The 23,698-nt window shown below is 51.0% G+C and overlaps 3 protein-coding genes across 9 annotated transcripts in view; 2 read left to right on the top strand and 1 right to left on the bottom strand.

Annotated features, from left to right (window-relative positions):
* MAJIN (membrane anchored junction protein) overlaps positions 1-12,589 on the top strand; it is a 28,813-nt gene extending 16,224 nt beyond the window's left edge. For 3 of the 6 annotated variants that reach the window (XM_032357249.1, XM_032357248.1, XM_032357247.1), the window contains 8 exons: positions 794-839; positions 3,755-3,830; positions 4,002-4,127; positions 5,208-5,239; positions 5,545-5,636; positions 6,846-6,909; positions 10,715-10,787; positions 12,258-12,589. In XM_032357249.1, the coding sequence (XP_032213140.1) occupies positions 794-839; positions 3,755-3,830; positions 4,002-4,127; positions 5,208-5,239; positions 5,545-5,636; positions 6,846-6,909; positions 10,715-10,787; positions 12,258-12,469 (721 nt within the window). In that variant the 3' untranslated portion in view covers positions 12,470-12,589. Of the gene's footprint in view, positions 1-793; positions 840-3,754; positions 3,831-3,988; positions 4,128-5,207; positions 5,240-5,503; positions 5,637-6,845; positions 6,910-10,714; positions 10,788-11,533; positions 11,652-12,257 lie in introns of all 6 variants that reach the window. The other 3 variants (XM_032357250.1, XM_032357251.1, XM_032357252.1) reach the window with 3 other exon arrangements.
* A 495-nt stretch (positions 12,590-13,084) lies between these two features.
* On the top strand, positions 13,085-15,792 carry GPHA2 (glycoprotein hormone subunit alpha 2). Its single transcript, XM_032357253.1, has 4 exons — positions 13,085-14,563; positions 14,815-14,987; positions 15,150-15,334; positions 15,465-15,792. Exons 2-4 carry the CDS (start codon positions 14,891-14,893, stop codon positions 15,564-15,566), a joined length of 384 nt encoding a protein of 127 aa, XP_032213144.1. The 5' UTR covers positions 13,085-14,563; positions 14,815-14,890; the 3' UTR covers positions 15,567-15,792.
* Positions 15,793-15,794: 2 nt separating this feature from the next.
* PPP2R5B (protein phosphatase 2 regulatory subunit B'beta) lies at positions 15,795-23,611 on the bottom strand. 2 transcript variants are annotated; one of them, XM_032357243.1, is made up of 15 exons: positions 23,498-23,565; positions 23,022-23,028; positions 22,572-22,657; positions 21,611-21,807; positions 21,015-21,116; positions 20,782-20,874; positions 20,525-20,655; positions 19,399-19,458; positions 19,192-19,300; positions 18,607-18,660; positions 18,485-18,535; positions 18,247-18,366; positions 17,253-17,380; positions 16,936-17,037; positions 15,795-16,573 (listed from the first exon to the last, which is right to left on the bottom strand). In XM_032357243.1, the coding sequence occupies exons 4-15, from the start codon at positions 21,746-21,748 to the stop codon at positions 16,426-16,428; spliced, it is 1,236 nt and encodes a 411-aa protein (XP_032213134.1). In that variant the 5' UTR covers positions 21,749-21,807; positions 22,572-22,657; positions 23,022-23,028; positions 23,498-23,565; the 3' UTR covers positions 15,795-16,425. The 2 variants fall into 2 exon arrangements, with proteins under 2 accessions (XP_032213134.1, XP_032213133.1); XM_032357242.1 differs by having other exon boundaries at positions 22,572-23,028; positions 23,498-23,611.
* Between the last annotated feature and the right edge of the window lie 87 nt (positions 23,612-23,698).

Here is a 23,698-nt window from a genome sequence, read left to right as displayed (position 1 = left end):
TTCCTGCTTCCTGAAATATAAAGGAAATTGGATTTTTTTTTTTTTCCTGTGTGGCAGTTAAGATGACCACAACTGATAGTACAGTTTAGTGCAACTGGCTAGACTTGTGCAAAGGCACCAGCGATTTTGCCCTCTACTGCTTTTGCACTAAGGGTTAAAATGTTAACATAGCAAAATAAATAAAATATTAAAAAAAAAAAGCAGGGCAGGGGGCACCTGGGTGGTTCAGTGGGTTAAAGCCTCTGCCTTCGGCTCAGGTTGTGATCCCAGAGTTCTGGGATCGAGCCCCTCACCGGGCTCCCTGCTCAGGGGGGAAGCCTGGCTTCTCCCTCTCCCACTCCTCCTGCTTGTATTCCTGCTGTGTCTCTCTCTGCCAAATAAATAAAATTTTTAAAAAATAAAATGTTAACACAGCACAAAAGGGCAAATGACATCTTATTACTATAAAAATAGTTTTGCCCTTTGAGATCCCTTGAAAGGGTCTTGAAGACTCCTGGCGGTCCACAGGCTACACTTGAGTACACCTCTAACAAATTAACTTTCACAGTGGGAATTTCGGGTCTTGGCGGGTTACTGGAGAAGATATTTTGGTACCGCCTCCTACCGGTTCTCAGACCACACCACCTAGGTGATCACCTTTTCCCACAAGCCCTGTCAACACACACAACGGTTACTTAGTCGTGAATGGAGGTGTCCTTTTTGCTCTACTGTCTTCACTTTACTGACAGTAGAGTCTACTGTCTTCACAGTTTTCCTTCTCGGTTTACTTACCTCTGATCTGTTTACCTTCTAGAGGGGAAGACATAGAGAATAAGGAAGTCATCGTCCAGGAGCTGGAGGTAGGGAAAGAAGCACACGACTTCTGGGAAAGTTATTCTTTAAGCCAAGGATGTGTCCATATCCAGATCTTAATTATTTCCTGTGAACTGAGTCACAGCCTCCACCTGATCTCTTGGCTTCTCCCTGCCATATTTCCTCTGCAAAGAAACTTCACTGTTTTTCCAGGAAAATTAAAGCCTGTATCCTTTGTCAGTTCTCCTAGTTGAAGTGTCAGCACCTTTGAGGTGGAGTTCTATTGTTTCCACCAGAGTTCCCGGCCCTCCGCAGCTCTCTTTTGTGGCAGCTGGCATAGAGAAAGCTTCTGGAGGACTGCCGCCTTCCAGGGCTCTGGAAACCTCACCCTCCCAGCTACTGCCTTGTACTTGACGTTCAGGAAACTCAACTGTAAATACACAGAGAAAATTGCTGTGCCTTCGCTTTAATTGGAAACATTTGCAGTTTGCTCTATTCCCACTTTATTTTCATTCCTTTTCTACCCAGCTTTAGGTTCTCCCACAGGAAGAAGATCAAGCAAGTCAACAGCTTTGTAAACTGGTGAAAGCATTGTCCAAGGAGTTATAGCCCTGGGTGCTGGCCCTGGATTCCAGCCCTGGCTGAGCCACCAATTAGCTGTGCAGCCCCCTAGCAAATCGTTCTCGTGGTCTTAATTGTCTCATTCATAAAATGAGAGTGCTAAATTAGGTTGTCTTCTAACTTCACAACTCAGTGATTTAGGACTGTTCTAATTTATGAACACATCTGCTGCCATATTTCAAAGAATTTGAATACAATGAAATATACAAACAAAACTCTATGAAACCAGAAATTTAAGTCATAGCCTTAAGGTATGGTATCTATCTATAGCTCTTTGGCAAAGTGTTTTTTTTTTTTTTAAAGGTTTTATTTATTTATTTGACAGAGACACAACAGGAGAGGAAGTACAAGCAGGGGGAGTGGGAGAGGGAGAAGCAGGTTTCCCACTGAGCAGGGAGCCTGATGCAGAACCCAGTCCCAGGAGGCTGGGATCATGACCTGAGCTGAAGGCCGAAGCTTAACGACTGAGCCACCCAGGCATCCCTCTTTGGCTAAGTGTTGAAAGATATGTTAGGCTCTTGCAGGAGCTCACAGACATCATTATAACTAACAGTTATTTTAATATAGGACCATGACAGTTTTCTGCTTATTTTAGTAGTGAGTAGAACAGTGTTTATTTCACTTTGCTTCAGTTAATTCGGGCAGAGAAAAACTAAAGGCAGCATAGTAAAGTGGAGAGAGCATAGACCTTAGAGCCAGTCACATCGGGATCTGAGTTAAGTTCTGCCTTCACACTGGGATTTGGGGGAAGTTACCTGTATTCTATCTTTCTACCTGTCAGTGAAGTTCATAAAAGCCCCTGTCTCCAGGCTGTGGTCACGATTCGAGTCGGATGTGTGCAGTGCTGGCCACGCAGTGAGCAGCTCCATACATCACCACAGCTAGAGAGCGTCTGTCTGCACTTAGGAGCCCACCAAATCTTTCTAAGTGCTTCTTATATGTTCTTACTCTCAGTTTTGAGTCATACGTTACCATCCTCTTTCATTTATCCAGAAAATGTTTACTGATAGGTAGTGAGCTTCATGGTTAGGAGGGTAAACTCTGGAACCCCACTGCCTGGGTTCATATGTTGGCTCCACCATTACTATCTGTGGAACTGGATAAGTTGTTTGACCTCTCTTTCTTTTGGCTTCCCTGTCTATAAAAAGGGAATAATAGAGTGCCTATCTCATAAGGTCTCTATAACTGTTAATGTATATAGTGACAATAACATTTGACATCATGATTATTCAATAAATATTAGCTATTAAGATTATAAGACAGAGGCTCCTGGCTGGTTCAGTTGGTGGAGCATATGAGTCTTGATCTTGAGATCATAAATTTGAACCCGATGTCGGGCATAGAGATTATAAATAAACTTTAAAATTATAAGCCAGATACTATGGTAGTGCAGAGAATACAAAGATAAATAAAGCACCATTTCAGGGCACCTGGGTGGTTCAGTGGGTTAAAGCCTCTGCCTTCAGCTCAGGTCATATCTCAGGGTTCTGGAGTTGAGCCCCACATTGGGCTCTCTGCTCAGTGGGGAGCCTGCTTCCTCCTCCCTCTTGTGATCTCTCTGCCTACTTGTGATTTCTATCTGTCAAATAAATAAATAAAATCTTAAAAAAAATAAATAAAGCACCATTTCTGCCTTCTGTGAGCCCCAATACAAGGAAATCGAGGCTTAGAGAAATGACAAAATTAAGACTGAAATTCAGGTGTTTTCCCCATAGAAATCCAGTAGTCTTTTTATGATACCAAACTGTTTAGTTAGTGAATACTAATAAGCATAGGTTAATTAGAGACTAATCAGTTAAGATTTTTAAAAAGTAGAAGAAAAGGCTGAACTTAAGCTAAAGTAAAAAAACTACAAATCAATAAATACCAGTATTATTCATTCACACAGTCAGTATACATTTACTTGAGGTAGACACCATAGAAGGGATGCTAAAATAAATCAGGTGTATATTCTAGCTCCAGATCTCTCAGTAAGGAAAATAAAACATGTGGATGGAATGTAATAAAGATCCAAGGCTAACTACTGTGAAGTTAGAGACCAATAATTAATTTACAACTTGGGGAAATCAGGGAAGAGTTTCCGGAGGAGATAGCTTTTGAACTGGCCCTTAAAGGATAGGTAAGATTTGGACATAGGCTGATGGGTAGAAAGGGCATTTCAGGTAGAGGAGCAGACTCTGCAGGAACACAGAAATGGGGAAGCAGAAGGCATGTTCAGGGAATAGTTCAACTTTAATGGAATACAGAGTATAGAAAAGCAGCGCCAGGTATAGACGGAAAGATTGGCCGGGACCAGACAGTATTAAAGTCATTTCAAGTTGGTTGGTTTGTTTTTTTCCAGGATTCTATTCGTGTAGTCTTGGGAAACTTGGACAATCTGCAGCCATTTGCTACAGAGCACTTCATTGTATTTCCCTGTATCCTTTCATTTCTGGATAGAAATGAGCTGCAGATCACATTGGAGATCCAAATGGAAGCCACAAACCCACAGGCCAAACCAGGGAAAGGAGAGGGTCTTATCCTTAAAGTAGTAATCAAGGGTTCATACAGACTGATTTCTTTCCTCACTCCTTAGCACCATTTTCCAGATAAAAGCAAGTGGGAGAGAGTGTCCCATCTGAAATTCAAGCATGGGGAAATTGTCTTGGTCCCCTACCCATTTGTTTTCACTCTATATGTGGAGATGAAATGGTTTCATGAAAACCTGTCACCTGGTAAGTAGAATGATGGGAGTGAGAGGTAGAGAAGGAATAGGGATGAATGTCCCTGGGTTAGCAGTGAATGTCTGTGGGTTAGCAGTGCACGCTCAGTATGGCAAAATGGTCAGCCAGACTGGGCCCCAGCGCTGCACGGGGCAGAGGTTAGGAACCGAGTGCTCCAAGCCAGACTGCATGGTTCAGATCCTGGTGGATTTGCCACTTAACAGTTGTATGACCTTAGATGAATTAGTTAATCTTTCTGTGCCTTCTTTGTAAAATGGTGAAGAATAAGGGTAGTACCTAGCTCGTTGGGTTGTTAACAGGATTAAATATATATACATACTGGTAGGTGAAAAGGAGTACAAACTGACAGTAATCACTCAGCGAAAGGGATCTATTATAAAAAATACCTCCTTTCACTTCAGAGTATGCAGTGACTTTCACCTTAGGGATGTCTTAAAGGCATTCACAATTTTTAATCTCTGAAAGCCATTGCTATTTTTACTCATAAGGGACAAACATACCTTCCAGTTTTATTGGGAAAAGAGTGCAAAGGCCTTGCTTCAGAATATCTCCCCAGTTCGTTTATCACTGAAGTTGAAGTTCCATCTTGTTTCTTTTAGTAAGGATCATTCCCTTTTAAGTGGCATATCATTAGAATACAGTACGAATGTAATACTTTTGAGGTTGTAGATGACAATAGTTCTAAAATGGGGGAGGAAGAGAATTTAAAGACATTGTATTTCTACCAAAAGTGATATCAGGCAGAAAGGAGAAGGGCAGACACAGGTTTTTGTCTAGGACAAGTTCTGAGAAATAAATGATAGCCAGAAGTCCGAGTGTAACCACATCTTGGGATGCCTGGGTGGCTCAGTGGGTTAAGCCTTTGCCTTCGGCTCAGGTCATGATCTCAGGGTCCTGGGATGGAGCCCCGCATCAGGCTCTCTGCTCAGCAGGGAGACTGCTTCCCCCTCTCTCTGCCTGCCTCTCTGCCTACTTGTGATGTCTGTGTGTCAAATAAATAAATAAAATCTTAAAAAAAAAAAAAAGAAACAACATCTTGATCCGTTATGACATTTAAATTTCCTATTGTAGGGGAGCCAATAAATGACAGTCCTCCTGGCTTGGTAAGTTTGCCTTTTCTATACAAGATAACAATTGCCTTTATTGCCTTGTGTTGTCCAAAAGGTTGTGCTCTCACCTCTTCCTCTGCCCCTTGGTCGCTGCTCAGATGCAGTTAGAATGAGACCATCTTTTTCCTGGTGGCTAGATTTCTGAGACCGTCTCTAACAGAATGCCTGTCCTTACTTGAAAAGCTGGTGTTAAAAGTCACTTCTGGCAATTTAAAGATGGGGAGTTCTCTTCACTGTGCCCTCCTGAACTGTGAGCAACTCTGGAAAAGGAGTCACAGGAGGCGGATTCCTCTCTGAAGGTCCTAGCAGAGAGGAAAGCAGCAGGAGCCATGACGAGGAAACGAAAACGAGTGGAAGTGCCCAGCTCCCCCAGCAGGCCAGCGCTGGACAGGTCAGTGGTGGTGGGAGAGAGTCTAAATCCTGCATCCTGGCTAGGCTTTGCCAGTGATTGCTGCCACGCAATCCTGACCTTCAGTGAGTCACTTTTTGTCTTGGGTTCATTGGTAGTTGCCTATTTCCATGGGTGGACTAAGGAAAGGAGGCAAGTTGATGTTTGCAATACAATTGGAACACAATTCCTTCTTCGGCAAAATGGGATTCTTCTGTTCATCAGACAATGGCTGGGAGGAAATGCAATCAGATTTATACTGTTGAATCTGGCTCGTACTTAGTGAACATTTAGTATGGTCATACTACCAGAAAGCGTAAGACTTTGGAAGTCCCCAAATATTATACAAGAACATAGAGAAACCTGCAAAAGAATGAGAAAAATATATATATAATTCTATTTTACCTAGTAAGCTGTAAACATTTGGAATTCTACCTTAAGAGATAGAGTAGGCTAAAATGGAAATGTCTGCAAGAGGTTATGTACCAATTACTGCGTGAGATGCTGCAACATTAGCGGCAATGTTGAGCCCATCCCTAACCTGCCGAAGTTGCTGTCGTGGGGGTTACTTACCTTCTTCTTCCCAGTCTCTGTCAGGGACAGAGTGAATCAGTAAGGAACACAGTCATTCTTAGCACCCAGAGACGGCAGCTAGAATAATCCAAGATGTGGTCTGCCCTCCAGCCCAGTGTGCTTTCAGCCCGTGTTCACAGAGAGCAGCTCCTCCCTTCCCGGGATGGTGCGGTCTCACACAGGAGCGGTAAGGGTGGACCATGAGGGGGTTGAGCCCTCTACCCTCCAAATGCACATGTCAGGGAAGAGTTAGGAAATTTCTTTCCCAGCCAGGTGGAATGTGAAGGTACTTGGAGGTATGAAGCTTTGCTCAGTTCTGTTTGACTGAATTTTCCATGGGGATGAGGCCTCAGTCTTGCCTTTCTCTGGGTTTGATGCAGGCAAGTATTTAAAAATCCGATTACCTGCCGGCAATCACATTTTTCCTTTCTCAACCCCAGATCGCTAAATATCTCAAATTGGGATTCTGCTGTGAATTAAAGCAGCACCCAAAGAGAATTTGGCCACACGATTTATTCTGCAGGCCAGGAGTGGTATAAAAATAGCCAACCTGCTGAAATATTCATTTGGGCCACATTTGCTTAAATGTGGTGATGTTGCTTCTGCCAGTAACATTTCCTGGGCTTTTCCCCCACTCAGGACCAAGATGGGGATTTCCAGCCAAGGCCCCAGCAAAAAGAAGCCCCTTATGGATACCAGGAGGGTAAGCACCAAAATGGAGGCTTTAAGGCTTCTGGCTGTTCCTGCTCTGTTACAAGTCAGGCTTCCTGTTACCAGCACATCTTGGTCCTAAGTACAGACTGAGCCGACTGAACTCACTCTCAGGTTTCACCATCTGCAGAGCAACATCCAACCATTCCAGCCTTGCCGAGACCTGTCCCCAAAATGGCCGCATTTTGCACGTGGGTGAATCCTTTTGTGAAAAGGTCTTTTCTTCTCAGCTTAAAAGGCTGCTTCTTGTACTCTGCAGTGAGATAAGAAAACAGGTCTCTTGAATTGCGGTGGGATCCGATAGAGAATTTTTTTCATTTTAGAAACCTTTTTGCCATCATCTAACTGGGGTCTGAGCCTGGGGACATCTAGTTTTCGTAGATGAGCTAGGCGTGTATCAGCATGGGATACTGGTAAGAGAAAACTTTGTAGGGCAGCCACGGGCTGACCCCAGTAGTATTCGATTTCATTTGTGAGGCTTATTCCCCATTTTGATATTCTTATATCCTATATCTGCTGCTACTCCATTTCAGAGCCTCTGTTCCACAGTAGTCTCTAAGAGAGCGCTCTTTTTCTTTTCTTCCCCTCTTGAGATAGCCGTTATTTGTGCCTTTTTCTTACTTTTCACTGATCACTCTACAGTAGCTCCGACCTTCCACATTTAAATGCTCCCAGTTCACCTCCCTTGCCTTCCCAAGTCCCGTCGCACCACCAGTCGCAGAGCCAACACCCATCCGTGCACTTACTCAGCAGACTTACTGGGTGTCTACTGCGTGCCGCGTGTTAGAGGTATCCTGCCCTCCTCTAAAAATGCCAACGGTATAAAGCTAGGCAGATAATTATTTTTTTTTTTAAAGATTTTATTTATTTACTTGAGAGACAGTGAGAGAGAGCATGAGCGAGGAGAGGGTCAGAGAGTGAAGCAGACTCCCCATGGAGCTGGGAGCCCGATGCGGGGACTCGATCCCCGGGACTCCAGGATCATGACCTGAGCCGAAGGCAGTCGTCCAACCAACTGAGCCACCCAGGCGTCCCTAGGCAGATAATTATTGATAGATGTGCTACATCCGGGAATAAAGGAAGTACGGGGAACAAAGGAACCACAAAGGGGAACGTCACCCAAATCAGGTGGGTGTGAGGCAGGGCTCCCAGAGGAGCTCAGAGAACTAAGGCCAAGAGGAAGGAGAACGGCGCACTTGGTGACTGCAAGCCAGTGTGCCTGGGCCTGGCTTAAGTGAAAGTACAGTGCTAAGAAATGGGACTGCAGAGGTCGGCACAGGCTCGATCATGAAGGGCCTAAGGCTGCCTTCAAGAGCACAGGATTTCCCTAAAGATTTCCCTAAAACATTTTTAAAGTAGAAAAGTAAAGTGATTTTCATTTCTAAATGGTTCTTCTGCCTCCTGTTTGCAAGATATTGTGTTAGTTGCTGGGATGCATGCAAACACGTAAAACCTGGTTTCTTTCCAGTAACTTACTGTTTAGTTGGGGGAAGAGAGAACCCTTAGGGACTCGGACCTCTGCCTCTCAGAGTAGGGGCAGGGCACAGGACCCATTGTGCAGAGTGGCCCACGGAGTGATGATAGGCAGGTGATTGCCTTCTTCTATACTCCCGTCCTTTCAAGAAGGAAGAAGAAGACATGAGAAAGTACAGGAGGAGTACATGAAGATCTGAAGAACAAAGACGCTTTATACAACCCAGAGAATTACTATTAAAAGAACATTTCCCTCACTCTCTATCCTTCATACCTTCCTATTCTTAGTTTGACACATCATCTCCCTCAAGAACAGTACCCACAGTTTCTTACTCAACATAATTACCTTTTCAACCTGATACTGGGTTTAGAGAAAAACAAGAAAAAAAAAAACCAAAAGGAACATGTTTATTGATTTTGACTCAAAGCCCAATGACGGTCTCCATTGTAGACCCTGTTCCCGGAGAGAGGATTTCTCCTGAATTAGACTGATCACAGTAACTCTCAGTGTAAGTCACTTGAGCTGGAAAAATTGAATTTGCTCCTATGGTCCAATGCTTAATATTTCCTCTCCCCTTTGGGGAACTCAGGGTGTTGGGTCACAGTCAGTGTGGACGGTCATGTCTGAACATGACACCACTAGGATCTGGTACAGGGAAAGCTTAGAACACAACACGTATCTGAATAAGGTGTCCGTTTCATAAGAGGTGTTTTGGGGGGAATGGGAAGGAAAAGCAGACCCATTCCCTGTATTACTTCAGGTCCCAGACTAGAGATCCCACACTTCCTAAGGATAAAAAGTAGGGGAGAGCAGATGAAGAGTTCAGAAGTAAAACAGATTGTCATGTGTGTAGATTTTTGTCTCCTTTTCTTTTTTTCTTTTTTTTTTTTTTTTGCCACCTCTGCTTCAACTGTAAGCAGATCTGGCCCTGAACATACAGAGAACAACCTTGTGTTGGGTTGTAAGTGCATTATGTCTTGCTGGAAGTCCCAGATGGTGCCCTCAATCTTATTTCAGGCTGTGTTTTTTCCTTTCTTATGACATTTGCCTAAAAAGACATCTGTCAAGTTTTCAGGAGAGCACAATGCTAGACTGTCTTGTAAGGGGAATCTCCTCTGGTTGGGAGATCTTTACCTTTGCCCAGGGCCTCTGCCCTTCTGTTCCCACTGCCAGCCTAAGTAGATACTTCGTTAGGGCCAATGCAGCAGAATTTAAGCTCTAGTCGTAGTTTCATTAAATCTGTAAGAATCATTTCCTCAAGCTACAAATCAGAGCTGTATCCCTGTAAACCAGTGCTCCTGGAGACGCAGAAGAGGTCAGAGATGGTTTTCTTCCTCCCCAGAGTTCCCTTTCATGTTTACAGGAATGTTACTTAAGTAGCAGCCTATGTTTTCTGGAATCTGAGGTTTTGTGGAAAAGTTTCTCTTAGAAATACAGCTTAGGGTGCCTGGGTGGCTCAGTCGGTAGAGCATCTGCCTTCAGCTCAGGTCATGACCTCAGGGTTTGGTGATCAAGCCCGGCATCCGCCGCATTGGGCTCCCTGCTCCGTGAGAAGTGGGCTTCTCCTCTGCCTTCTCCTCCTGGCTTGTGCTCTCTCTCTTTCACTCACTATCTCTTTCAAAAATCAATCAATCAATCAAATCTTAAAAGAAAGAAAGAAAATAAATACAGCTTATGCTTTGGATGGGGGCTACATCCTAACTTTCCTAAAAGCTTATCATACCTCTGCCTCCTGCCCCACCTGCCAGTCTATGTAGTTCTTGCTGTAGGATTCTTCACCAGCACAATGGCTCAAGGAACTTCTCAGCACTGCTACAGTAGTCAGGCCCTCAGGTCCTTTCCAGGTGAGGGGAGTGGCCAGTTGGCAGAAAATACCAAAGGAAATACATGAACCATGAATCTGAATATCAGGGTGTCCACTGGAAATGTTGTGGGCTTGGAACTGGGTTATAGGATGTCCCCTTCAAAGTACAAAAGAAGTTCTACAATGGAGTAGCCCAGGGAGAAGATTGAGTTGTAGCTGTGCTTGTTGCTTAGGCCATAGTCATGTTTTCACTGTCCCAGTTCTAGCCACACTCATCACATTTACTTGTTAATGTCCTGTGCCTTTGTACATCATGTCCCTGTCTAGAATGTCCTACTCTCCCTGACCATCTCTTCACCCTAATTAGGACAAAATCCCACTCAGCCATCAAGTCCCCATTCTAATAGCACTTGCCCTATGAAGTCTTCATTGGCTAACCACCAGTCAACAAATAGCATTCAGCTCACCAAGCTCTATAGGAGTAAAGTTTAAAACTTTTCTTGGTCCTCTTTTTATCAGAATGGAGAAAGAAAAACCCAGCAGGAATGGCAGGACACCCCAACATTTAACACCACTGATATCCAGGAACAGGGTAGGTTCTGGGAATTTTATTCTTTTTTAATAATCGTCCTGTCCTCTTTAGTTCTCTCATGAGCAGAGCAGCGTGGAGTTCTGAGTCTGGGCACACTTGCTGGGCGATGTGTCTTGCTCTGGTGGAGATGCCTATTGGCCATCCTCCGGGTCCGGGGGCCTGTCCTTAAATAATAAAGCTCCCAAAGAAAAGCAAAGGGGAACAATTCATGTACTTCTTGTGCTTCTGAGGGTGAAAATGATGCTCACGCTATTTGAAAACATTTCTGCGTGGAGTGATAAGTTTTGCAGAAAAGTTGGGAGGGATGTGTTTCACTTTTTTGTCTCGTTGAAGATTTATCTTTGGGAAGCTGTCTCTCTACCTCTTCCCTTCAGGGCATTAGTGTTAATATTGAAGGTGCAGTGGATGCTTGGGAGGGGCTGGGAATGCGTGTTAAGGTATTGTCTAGCATAAGGATTCGGTATGGACTGTAGTCATCACAGACGCCGGGATGTAGGCACGTGAGTTCTTCAACAAGTCGCCATTCCACGAGGAAACCTTCTGTGGTGGGTGGCGAGGACTTGAGCCATGTAAAACTCTCAGGGGCCCAACTGAAAATACTCCAAGGTTAGAAGAACATCTCCAGAGCTGAGATGAAACTGGGAAGGTCAGAACAAACGAGTCTTGGTGTAAGGCTGCCCTCGGTCCACACGATGTCCCATGAAAGCAGCCCGCAAACTAACACTTTTTCCCTGTTTTCCTTGGAGATTCTAAGTGGGAGGACAGCCTAGCCGAGCAGATCATCCCCCCACTGCGGCAAAACTATCCACCTCCACCTACAGGACCCCAAGAGCTGGGAACCAGAGGCTTCTTTGGGTTTCTAAGGTAGGACAGGTGTCGCTCCCACCATCACACTGAGACCCAGGGCAGTCTAGCTCCAGAGTCGGCCTCATCGAGTCTCTCAGGGAAGTTAGAAAAGAAAACAGATTACCTGCATAATCTCTATTTCCCCCAGGATACTCGAGGGAAGTGAGACTCTGCACAAGGGCCCTAACTGAATCTAATAAAGACTGTGTCTTGTTCGTTCTTACACCGCCCCCCCCCCAAACGTGCCTGGCATTAGACCTCGTTCCACAAGTGCTGCTTGGACAGAGACGAGTCTTACCATTGGGTCATTCGGACTCTTTGGTTACCAAAATGCTTCCATTCTCCCCCTCTGCACCCAGGCTGTGTCTTCAGAGTCCTTTCTGCAGAAGATAGTCCGCAGATCCCTTTCTCTCTCTCCAGCTCAGCCGCCCCACTGCAATTCTCCTTCGTCATGCCCCACTCCTGAGTATCAGCTCACTTGGGTACCTTTTCACATGCGGCTCCAGAGTTGAATCCATACAGTGATTCCCCAAAGCAAAAATGCCCTAGTTAATGGGGCCTTAATGGGACTGGGAGAAGGGAGGGACCTCCCGAATCTCAAACCATCCTGCTCTCCTTCCACAGCTCTCTCTTCCCCTTCCGCTATTTCTTCAGAAGGAGCAGCCAGTGAGCCTTCCAGATGCAGCAGGGAAGCGTGTCCTCTCGCACTGACTTCACATTCCGTCCTCTGTCATGGGGAACGCGGGCTCCAAACTCCCGGAGTCCCCTTGTGGGTTTGTCTTATCCTTTGCCCCTTTACAATGGATTTTTTTTTTTTTTTCAATTTAAAACACTAAGAAAAGAACTTCCTAAAATGTTCCAGTCTGAGAGCTGTACTGCTCTAAGGGCCAGTTTAGGTCTTTCATCTCCAGCACTTAGGATCCTAATGAAAATAAATTATTTATGAAGAGTTATTGACTGAATTTCATGAAGTAGAGAGAGAGCAAACTCTTTCCTGAAGATACGGGGAAGCAAAGCCTGAAGCCTCCCCCTGGGTTTGCCTAGTTACTGTTGGGGGTTGGTTTTGGGTGGGTGGGGTCCATACCCGCCTACAAACCTTAGCCTCTGCACCAGGGCTTAGAGAATGGGGTCTTAGAAGACTCACTTTCCTGAGCCCTGCTGACCCTCAAGATCTCATCTATCCCAAACCCCACGCAGTTTGGCCTCAGAGTACACTCTCAGGAGATAAATGCTTTCCACTCACCTATCCCTCTGGCTTTTGACAGTAAAGTAAAATAAAGCTTCTCAGATTAACTGCAAGTTGGCCCGGGGTTGGGGCCACTGGAGAAGACCGGGGCACCCAAGCTCTGACTTCACGTAACCCGAGGGCTGATCTGGGACAGACAGGTTAGACTTGGTTGTATGGCCACAGATCAAATAGATGGGAATTTAGGGAAACTCAGTTTAGCTCAGAACAAAGGAATCTGTTATAAATATCCAGTATTAGAATGGGCCACCTTGTGAGATAGTGAGTCCTTGTCACTTCTAGTCTTTAAACAGAACTGATGATCTGTCGGATGCTAGGTTCCCGTGATCAATGGGAGAATTGGGGCTGGAATGTTGGAAGTCCCTTGGGGTCCCCTTGTTTGGCCTCATTACTGGGATGGGGAGAAGACCTGGCTGGTGTAGACAGGCCCAAGTGCTGAGGGGAGAAGGGCCAAAGGGGAACTGCAAGGTTAAGGACAAGTTGCGTTTATAGCCTTTGTCCTACGGTCCCGAACATGGCCTGCTTTGCAAAGATGCTGAAAGGCACAACTCCAGAATCTAGAGAGCCGAGTGCCACTCTGACTCAGACTAGCTTACAGTGAGGCCTTGGCTAAGTCACTTTCCTCTCTGGTTCAGACTTTCTCATCTGAACAACAAAGGGGTAGGATTCAGTGAGCTCTCAGGCACCTTCAAGCTAGGGTGGTGTGTGTGGCTGGCCCTGCCTTTCTGAGTAAGTCAGTGAGGCAGTGGCCCTGGGGTGTGGGGGGCCAAATCACCACAGGCTTCTTTCTGATCTCTGGCGTGCCCTAGTCCGTGCAGCTACTGTTGACCAGGGATCTTTTCCAACTTGCCCCATTTTTGCCCCAAGTGTAATTTAGCACCAGGTATGGAGAGCAGCTTGGGCCTGACATTGACTCTGTGACCTTTGGTAGCTTTCCTTCTCTAAGCCTTTGCTGCTTTACCTGTAAAACCAGAGCCAGAGCTGGACTAGACCACGGGCTTTGCTGGGGTTGACAGCTTCAGACTGTTCCAGGAGTCAGGTCCCTGTTATTCCAGGGTCAAGGGAGAGCCACACTCTGTGGCTGACCCCCAGGATGACAAGTGAAAATGAAGCTTTGAAATGTACTTAGAACCCCCCATCTCCCCAGTTCTGCCTCCCAGCGTATTTCAGGAGCCCCTTATTGGTGTCACTTTCTTTGTCCTTAAAAACATCCTCTCAACCCTTTTCCTGTGCAGTGGATAAGGGACAAGCAAGGATGAGTTTAGTAGCTCTAGGGTTGGGGTGGTAAGGCCCCGAACAGGGGAGTGTCTTGCCCAAAGTCACGCAGCAGAGAAGAACCCTGGCGGCCACAGCGCAGCCCAGGCTCGATCCCTCTCTCCGCAGCTGCACATAAGCTGCCCACTCCACCAGCTCCCAGGCTTTCTTCCACATCTCACTTCCCCCAGCCCTGGACCTTGGGCCGCAGAAAGCCACAGCAGTCACTCTCCGAGGACCACGCCTCGGAGCAGAGCTGCATCTCCCAGGTGGGGTTGCTCGGAGGCCTCTGCCGGGGAGGCGGGCCCGTAAGCTGATCCCCAGGAGGGTGTGGCTCCAGACGCGGCAAATAAAGATCCAGAGAGCCGAGCCGTCCGGAGATCTGAGGAACCCATTCGGCGAGCCACTCAGTGCCTGGACCTCGGAAGTGGTAAGCCCCCAGAGGCAGCAGGAGCCCCGGGAGGGCCTGGGGCCTGCAGATGGGGCAGATGGAGGGGAGGCCGATGTTTGTGCTCCAGATGGTAGAAGAGATTCCTCGGGAGAATCACTGCAGTGGGCTGACAGCTGCACACACGCACGCCCATGCACCCAAAGGCAGATAGAGGAAAAGCCAGCCCCACTCCCGGGCTCGCCTCCCCCAAGTCAGGAAAACCAGCCTAACTCTGGCTCCTTCACCTGCAGGCACACAGTAAAGGACTGGCCTTCCCAGCTGCACACTTCTCTCGAGATCGCGCTCTACCCGCTGTCGCAGATCCCCATGGCATCCCCCCAAACGCTGCTCCTCTGCCTGCTGGTCTTGGCAGTGATGGAAGGTTGGGGTCGCCAGGCACCCATCCCAGGCTGCCACCTGCACCGTGAGTAACCCTGGGAACAGACAGCTGGGTGGGGGCAGAGAGCTGATGCACGGGACAGAAGGGCGGGCAGCACCCGCCATGGACCCACCCTGAGGTCCCGGCGACAGGAGCTAGGCGAGGCTTCGCAGAGGCACTGCTTGCCACTCGCCTGTCTCCTTCTAGCCTTCAATGTGACAGTGCGAAGTGACCGCCAAGGCACCTGCCAGGGCTCCCATGTGGCACAGGCCTGTGTGGGCCACTGTGAGTCCAGCGCCTTCCCTTCCCGGTACTCCGTGCTGGTGGCCAGTGGCTATCGACATAACGTGACCTCCGTCTCTCAGTGCTGTACCATCAGTGGCCTGAGGAAGGTGAGAGAGCCCAGCCCAGTAGTGGCTCTTTGGGGGTGGGGAGAGACAGAGGAAGACGAGGATCAAGATGGCCCAAGAATGGATGGAATGGAAGGCCACCTGAGTGGAACACGGTCCCCCTCCCCCACAGGTGAAGGTGCAGCTGCAGTGTGGGGGGGACCGGAGGGAGGAGCTGGAGATCTTCACGGCCAGGACCTGCCAGTGTGACATGTGTCGCCTCTCACGCTACTAGCCCTTCTTCCTTCACCTTGGTCAGAGGGTCTGAGCTGGAGTATATCCTCTATATCCTGAGCCTCCTTGAGGACAACAGGTTCAGCCAGCTCTCTTAAGATTCTGTGATTGTCACCTCGAGAGAAGAGGACAATTTCGGCCCCTCCCCTGCCTCGGCCTGGCCTCCTAACCAGTCTGTCATCATTTCACTCGGCTCTTTGTCCCTACCCCTAAATAAAGCAAGCAGTTCTCAAGTTTCTCTCTTTATTAAGTCTACCCCCAGCCAGGGGAAGGGGGACAGACCATGGTTAACTGTGACACCACCCCCCACCCTAGGACACGGGGAATCTCTTCTGCCTATGCCCTCACCCCTCCCCCTGCCCAATAAATAAAAAGGGGACCAGGAAGTACAGGGTGAGGGAGAGGAGGGAAAGAGGATGCCCCAGGGGCATGTGTCGGGGGTGAGCTGGGGAGAATAAATAAACCATGGATCCCATGGTAGGGTGAGGAAGGACCTCGTGCTGGCACGAGGCGGGGCAGGCGCGGGGCTGAGTCCCCTTGCTCTAGGCAGGAGCAGGGGGAGAACCTGCCTGCAGTCTGGAGCCCAGCTTTGCGGGGCAGGCGCAGTCCGCAGCGGCAGCCTCCTGGCCAAGCCTGCCCTGGTCAAGTCCTGCCACAAAGGCCTGAGAGTTCTGTTGCCAGGACCACCATCTCCTCTCCTCCCCCGCAGTGGAAGCTGCCCACGCTGGGCCAGGCAGGGAGCCCTCCGAGCCCACTCTGGCAAGGCCGGGGGTAGGTGCGCGTCTCTCTAGGCCCCTGGGTAGGAGAGGGATGGAGGGACTGATAGCTCTGGATTTAGCTCCTCCCCTTCTCGGGGGTCTCTAGCTCTGACCCCCGCTGGCGGCCACCTGGGGTGTAAGCCGTTGGAGGGGTGCCTCTTTGGCCCCTTGGGTCCCCTGTAACCGGCGTAGCCGTAGCTCCTCCAGGCCTTGCCACAGCTCCTGACGCTCCCGGGCCTTCTGCTGCTCCCTGAGGAGAGAGGGTGAGGCAGCTCCCCTACCCGAGCCCACCCACCGTCCAGCCTCGCTCACCACCACCCTACTATGTAGGGACTTTACGGGACCTTCCACTTAGGGAAGAGAGCGCTGGGAAACAGGCCCTAGCCTGTGGTCATGGAGCTGAAGGGGAGAAAGCTCCAGACCTGGGAGCCAACTTGGGAACACGACTGGAGGCTGCACTGGCGAGCTGGGCGTACACGGCCCAGCAGGAACCCACAGACTAAACCCTGATCACACAGGATGTGGGGCCGTCCTCCGAGGCTCCTTCCAACCACAGGAGCCGGCTCCATCCTGCTTTTCCCCCTCTCCCCCCAGGCGCAGCCCAACACTCACTGCTGCTTTTCTAGCTTGTAGGAGGCCGTGAGCTCATCAAACAGCTTTCCATTCATCTCCATGAACGTCTTGAGCACGTTGTAGATCAGAGACACGATGGTTCTTGGCAGGGTCCGGGGAGGGTGAGGAAATGGGGACAGCTCAGTCGGGCACCGTGTCCCTCCCCTGCACTCTGCCGACCGTTCCCCAAATGCACACGCAGCTCTGAACAGTTCTGCTCTCAGCCTGCCCCTCTCCCCAGCCCCGACCCTCCCGGGTCTGGACCGGCCGGCCCTGGACCCAGCTTCTGTGGGTTAGGTCAAGGCCTAGGCACTCACTGATTCCAGTGTTCCTTAGAGACTTGGTAGAGGGTCCCAAACACAGCAGGCAGCACAGTGTGGCAGTTGTCCTCAATGAGGCTCAGGATATACTCATTGTTCCAGAAGTACAGAGCCCGCTCTGCAACCTGGGACAGCAAGGGGGCAGAGTAGGCGCCTGGCAGTGGCGTCCCCGCAGGTGCAAGGCCTGGTATCCACCTCTACCCACCAAACCCAGGGTGCCCCACCCTCCACACACCCAATCCTCAGGGCTCATCTGACCCACTGGAGAAGACAGTATAGTGAAGACAAAAGAGCACTGGATTCGGAGTCCACCGCTCAGGGTTGAATCCTAGTTCTGCTACACACTGGACAGATGACCCAGGGTGAGGCCTTCAACCTCTCAGCTTCGGTCTTTTCAACTGTAAAATGGGGCTCTTAATAGCTCTCTCCCTAGGGCTGTTGTAAGAATCAAACGAGGTGTTTAATAAACTTCAATGCCAGACTCCCTGTGAGGAAGACTTGACTTTCACCAGGTTAAAGCACAGACAAATGGGCACACACGTGCAGGAAAATAGCAATTCCAACCAGCCTGAGGAAGTGGGACTGCCTGGCTGGGCGCCGGAGTGGGACTCATGACACCAAAAGCCACCAAGAAGGGAGCGGGGATAACAAGCCATTTTGGAGCACACATGAGTTTTCCAGCTAGGTTAGCACTACACTCTCCTTAGTCCTCATCACTACCTTGGGAAGAGACTACTGTGGTCCACTCCACAGATGAGGAAGCATCATCAGATTCGCGTGGCAAATGATGGCCTGGGACCTTTAGCCCGTGGGGTTAAAGGGCTGAGGCCTGCACCTAGGTCTCCCGACCTGAAGTCCAGTTATTGCCCCATTATCAGACCCTGGTGGGTCCAGAGGAGAAACTGAGGTTGGAGGGAGCTGTGTTAGGTCAACTGGCCAGCCCTCCTAGTCCATACCCGGGATCCCACCCCTACCTGTTCCCACCCCATACCTGGAAATGGGGGCTGGACACACAGCGGGCCACCTGCTTGAAGAGGGGCTCCTGGATCTTCACAAACTGGGAGGGCTCAATGACATCCAGAATCTCTTCCATCTCCCCCAAAAACATCACCTGGGGTTCGGGACACAGGAGATCGCAGTTCCCATCTCCCCCCACCCACATGTGACCACCCGCCGGAACCGGGGCCCCCCAACACCCCTCTGGGGGACATCAGAGCCCTTCCTCATACCTCTTTCTGCGTACAGGTCTTTGGCCAGTATTTGAGCAGCCCCCGGATCACCTGTGGGAGTTGAGGCAGAAGAGTCAGACCTGCAGGGGTGCGGCCTGCCTTTCCCCCCCAGAGGTACTCACGTGCTCTGTCAAGGTGGCATCCTTCTCCAGGAACTGCACCACACAGTATGCCAGCTGAGGGGGGGTGGGGATTGGGGGGAGAAAGAAGACTGGGGTCAGGAAGGGACTGCGACCGGACGCCAGACGTTCGCTCCCTTACCCAGTCTCCTCTCTCATTCGCCAAGCATTTACCGACTGACTATCCAGATTGGGCCAAGCACCATGCTCTGTGTGCGGGGACACAGAGTGTCCTTCCAGAGGGAAGAGGCACCAAAATAGCCCTTATAAATTTCACAAAAGTTTCCATAATTGAAATCTACATCACAATCTATGGGAATATGGAAAGAGAAGAATTTAGTCCTGCCTAGAGCAGGTCGGGAGGCAAATAACTGGGAAGGCTTCAGGAAGCTGATATCTGACATCAGCCTTAAAGCGTCGTGGAAATTCTCTATGGTAGACGGAACAGAATTGGCAAAGAAAAAAGTGAGGGGAGACCCCAGGAGTTCATGACTTAGTGCGGGCGGAGCGGAGTGTCGGGCTGACCCCATGGCTGCCCTGCCTCTGCCAGGATCTTTCTCCTGCGGCAGGGCCAGGCCTGGGCCTTACCTGGGCGTGAAACACAGAGAGTGACTTGACAGAGTGTAGGGGAATCAGGACCCGGACCAGGAACTGCTTGTGCTCGGTCTTCAAGGGCAGCGCAAAGCCATTGATGATGCTGTGGAGGGGGAAGAAGAGAGGAGGAGGGCTCAGACGGCGCGGCCTCTGTTTTTCCTCCCAGAATCCTAAGGCTCCAGCCGAGGCCCAGAGAGTCACCTTCCTAAGATCTCCAGCAGCTCAGCCACACCATTGAAGTGCTCGAGTTCATAGATGAACCTGTGAGAAAAAGGGGAGGTTGCGGAAGGGTTCAGAGCAATTCGAGTTGGCCCAGCGCCCCCTTCAGCCATCGTGCCTACCGCCCCCACCCTGCACACTAATCTGACTGTCTCCCAACCCAGAGGCTGTGCTCCCTTCCCAAACCAGGCCCCCCGGAAATCCACACCCACCTCTGAATCACCCTCCTCAGCCCAGGCCCTGGTGCTCAGACCTCTCTTCTATGAGGCATTCCAACTTGTCTTTTTCTCCCCCAGACCCTGACTCTCATTTTCGGGACCCCATCCAGTCCGCAGGCCCCTAGCTTGCATCCTTGGCTTTCATGCCTTTCAACCGAAAGAATGACAAACACTTAAAGAGTGTCTACTCTGTGCTTCTCGAAATTATCCTGCGAGATAGGGTTTATTAGATCCATTATATAGATGAAGAAATCGAGGCTCAGCAGTTCAACAACTCCTGCCCCAAAGTTAATAAGCCGGGGATCTGACGGACCCGGAGCTCCTGGAGGACAGGGACCGGGGCTCGGCTATTTTGTAGCCAATACCGTAAGAGCTAATGTTTCAGATTCCCAGCCTTGGCCAAAGAGCTACATCCTTTGTGCTTTGGAGACATTGTCTCATTTAGCCCTGATGACCATCCCCGGGGGAGTAGAGCTATCATTCCCGTTTTAGAGATGAGAGAACTTAAATAATGTGCCCACGTTCACCTAAACATTTGAACCAAACTCAGAAAGGCCACTGAGCTCCAAAGCCAATCTCAACTACAAGGCCATGTGGGCCCCTATCCCCACTGGGCACTGTTGCTCAATCCACGTTTGCAGAAACAATCTCTTTACTTGGGTCTTTATGGCTTGGTCGCAATAAAGGTCAGAAGATTTGATCCTAGGCTCCCAGGACTGACCTAGTCCCTGCAAACCAATTCATCTCCCTCAGTCTGTATTTCCTCATCTGTAAAATGGAAATAAATACCCTTTCCCTGCTGACCTCACGGGAGACTCTGCCTCCCTCTTCTCCCCTGTAGCTCTCCCCTCCCGCCCCAGGTCTCAGCTGGGCAGGCAGCAGGCACCCACCGGAGGAAGATGTGGCTGCACTGTTTGCGGATGTAGGCCCGGAGCCCCAGGAACTTGCCATAGACCCTGTGCAGGATGGTCTTGAGGTACTCGCGCTCCCGGGGGTCCTCACTATCAAATAGCTCCAGGAGCTAGGGGACCCAGGGTCAGGGGTCAGGGGGGAGCCCAAGCCCAGGCTGCTTCCATCCTATCCCCACACCCCTCAGAGAGCCTGCCCCTGTCCCATGGCACCACCCAGCCTGGGCTCCCCACTTCACCATCAGCACAAACTTTTGATCCACATATCTCTTGGCCACGGAGGGCTGGAAGTCTGGGCTCTCCAGGAAACGTAGGAAAAACTCATACACCAGCTGGGAGAGGGGACAGACAAAAAGGTGAGTTCAGGAACAGCCTCCCTCTTCCCCCGGCCCTACGGCCCCCTCTCTGCCAGCATAGGAGACCCTCTCCCCTCTACTGAAACCCAGCTTCCTGCCTTCCCCAGCCCCCATACCTGCAGATGTGGCCAAGAAGGCTCCAGGTTGGGTTCATCCTCTTCAGGATCAAATTCAGGGTTCTCACTGGGTGGTAGGGTCCGGAAGATATTCACTGAGATCTGAAGGGCAGGGGCAGGGTTCTTTTAGGAAGAGTCATCGGAGGCAGAAGCCAGGAGGTCCCCTATCCAGAGTTCTAATGAGCCTCAGCGCCTGCCTCACGGAAGCCCTGGGCAGGGGGCTGGGAACCCAGAAATAAACAAGACACATCCCTGCTCTCTAGTGGGCACAGTCCAGCGGGGAAGACAAAATGTTAAGCGGTAAGGTCTATGGACATTCTAGTCAACACAAAGGAGATTTCTAGCTCGAACATTAAGAAACTCCGTGGAAAAGGCAGCGCCTGAGCCAGGCCATGGCAATAAGGGACGTGGTGGGCGGGCACACCGGGCCTCGGGAGGGCATAAGTCGAAGTGCATGGTGGGTCAGGCCCAGGAGGCGCTGAGGGAGGCAGTGGGGCTGGGGGACCGGTAGTGGCGGGTTCTTCTTTGCAGAAGCAGGTCAGTAGGGTTCCATGTCCCCCCAGCCCTCCCCCAGAGGTCAGGGGCCAGGCGCTTACCATGCGGATGATGTCTGGGTAGACAGGCTCAATGAGGACCCCCCGGGTGCTCCCCACACACTCCACCAGCTCATTGAGTGCCGCCCGCTTCACCTCTTTCCCCTTCAGGTCAGCCACACAGTCCAAAAAGTCAAACATCACCCCACACTGGGCCAGCTTCCGGCTCAACAGCTCATGCAGCTCAGAGGCTGGCACATCTGGGGAGAAGGGAGGGGGCTGAGCCTGTGCCCCAGTTACCACAGCTCCCGGCTTTGGCGTGCCCTCCGAATCCACAGAGCGGCCTCCCCTGCCCCCGGACCCCCTGCTCTTGTGTCATCCCCCACTCTCTGCAGGGAGCAAACGACTTCTGTCCCATCCTCCACTTCTGCAGGGTAAAGGAGCTGCATCTCTCCCTCCTAACCCAGGCGCAGACGGCATGATGGCCTGACTCAGAGCCAGGGAAGGGACCCCGGAAGCCTGGGCTTTCCACAGGTGCCTGAAACCGCCATGCCTTCCTCTCCCAGCCGGCACTCTGTTCTGAGAACCAGAAAGGGGGAGGACGGTGGGGGCTGAGGATCTCTTGGGTGCTCCCTGGCTCAGCCAGTCGGGGGCCCTGTGGCCCAGCGGTGGCGAGACTACACGGTGATCACGGGGAGCCGGGCTGAGCACCTGCTCCAGGACCCTAGCTGTGGCCTCCTGGAACCCAGGCTATGCGCCCCACCCTTGGCCCTGGTCTGCCCCCCAGGGTGGCGCCACTTCCAGATGCCCCACCTCCAAGGATGACAGGCCAGTCAGGCCATGCGTCAGCAGAGAGGGCTGGAGGGCTGGGGGGTGGGGGTCATCTCTAGTGGTGGAGTCCCTCGCCTGGAAGGGGCCATCTAAACCCTCTAACCGCAGCTGCCAGCGGCATGTCACTACCCGCTGCAGCTTTGCTTGCCCACCGTCGGGCTCAGGGACCCTGGCAGCCAGCAGCACGGCTCACCTTTGAGCAGGGGCAGCGGAGTGAGCTCTTGCTGATTGCTCTGATAGCGGAACTGAGAGGAGCTGTGGGAGCGCCGGGGCCGGGCCCTGCGGAGGGAACGGCGGGAGAAGCCATCCACCTTGTCGGGTGGGGGCACGGGCGACAGCCCCGGGGAAGAAGGGCTGGTGGGGGTGCTTGCGGGGGGCAGCTTCGTCTCCATGGCAGCCAGGTGGTGGGTCAAGCTTTCAGAGCCCCCGGGGTTCCCTCTGGGCCTGGAGGATGCCGAACGGGGTGAGGCTGACTAACTTGGGCCCATCCTGGAGGCGGGGGGGTGGGCACAACCACAGTCTGGGCCCCCCCAGGGCCTCTGGCAACTGCCCAGTCCTGGGGGGGCAGGCAGAGTAGAGAGGAGGATGGCTCAGGCCTCAGGTCCTTCCTGGGGGTCCCGAAGAGTCCAGTGAGGGTTCTCACCCTGGCTCTTTTGAAAATGAAGTCAGGGCAGAGAGACCAGCAAAAGAAACAGAGAGCCTGTCAGTTCTTCCAGGAAAGACAGTGTGTGGGGCTGCCCAAGTCCGAGTGCTCAAATCTTCGTTTCCCTCCTACCCTCACCCAGATCCTAAATACAGGTGCAGCCCCTTCCCAAAGGAGCATGTCCCGCCCTTCTCCCAGACGGAAAGATCCCAGGCTCCAAAACAACCCCTCTTGGGATGGGGCCTATCCCCCACACCAGTCCCTATGTAGAATGGGGAACCCCATCCTTATCCCTGGCCCCTAACAGAATGGGGCCCCCTTCTGCTCCACTAATCCAGGCCACCAGAGACTTCCCCAAGAATGGGGGCCCTATCCCCACGCCACCCCTCCCTTCTAAAATCTGGCAAGCTCCTCTACCTCAGCTCCTCCTTCCTCGTCCCCCAAATCTCATCTGCCTCCTGGTGGGGGACACTCACTTCTCAGAAGCCCCGACTTCCGTCCCCGACCACCGGGGGCTGCGAGTGGGGAGGGGTAGGCTGTTCAGGTCTCCTTCGCAGCGGTTTCGCTCCGGGCGCTGGCTCTGGGTGGCGGCGCTCCTGGGTTCTCTCTCTCGCTCCGGGAGAGCCGGAGCATGCCCCCAGCTCAGCCCCAGGTCGGGGTGCAGGCGGTCGGCGCGC

Source organism: Mustela erminea, chromosome 9, assembly GCF_009829155.1.
Source record: "Mustela erminea isolate mMusErm1 chromosome 9, mMusErm1.Pri, whole genome shotgun sequence".
NCBI lineage: Eukaryota > Metazoa > Chordata > Mammalia > Carnivora > Mustelidae > Mustela > Mustela erminea.
This window is presented reverse-complemented; position numbering and strand designations above follow the sequence as displayed.

Excerpts from the sequence above, each read along its gene's own strand:
- GPHA2 (XM_032357253.1), top strand. The coding sequence starts at position 14,891 with ATGGCATCCCCCCAAACGCTGCTCCTCTGCCTGCTGGTCTTGGCAGTG. Across the intron at positions 14,988-15,149 it reads CCCAGGCTGCCACCTGCACC|CCTTCAATGTGACAGTGCGA; the intron begins GTGAGTAACCCT and ends GTCTCCTTCTAG. Across the intron at positions 15,335-15,464 it reads CCATCAGTGGCCTGAGGAAG|GTGAAGGTGCAGCTGCAGTG; the intron begins GTGAGAGAGCCC and ends CCTCCCCCACAG.
- PPP2R5B (XM_032357242.1), bottom strand. The coding sequence starts at position 22,770 with ATGGAGACGAAGCTGCCCCCCGCAAGCACCCCCACCAGCCCTTCTTCC. Across the intron at positions 19,459-20,524 it reads TGCAGCCACATCTTCCTCCG|GTTCATCTATGAACTCGAGC; the intron begins GTGGGTGCCTGC and ends TTTTTCTCACAG. Across the intron at positions 18,536-18,606 it reads ATGCCACCTTGACAGAGCAC|GTGATCCGGGGGCTGCTCAA; the intron begins GTGAGTACCTCT and ends CAACTCCCACAG.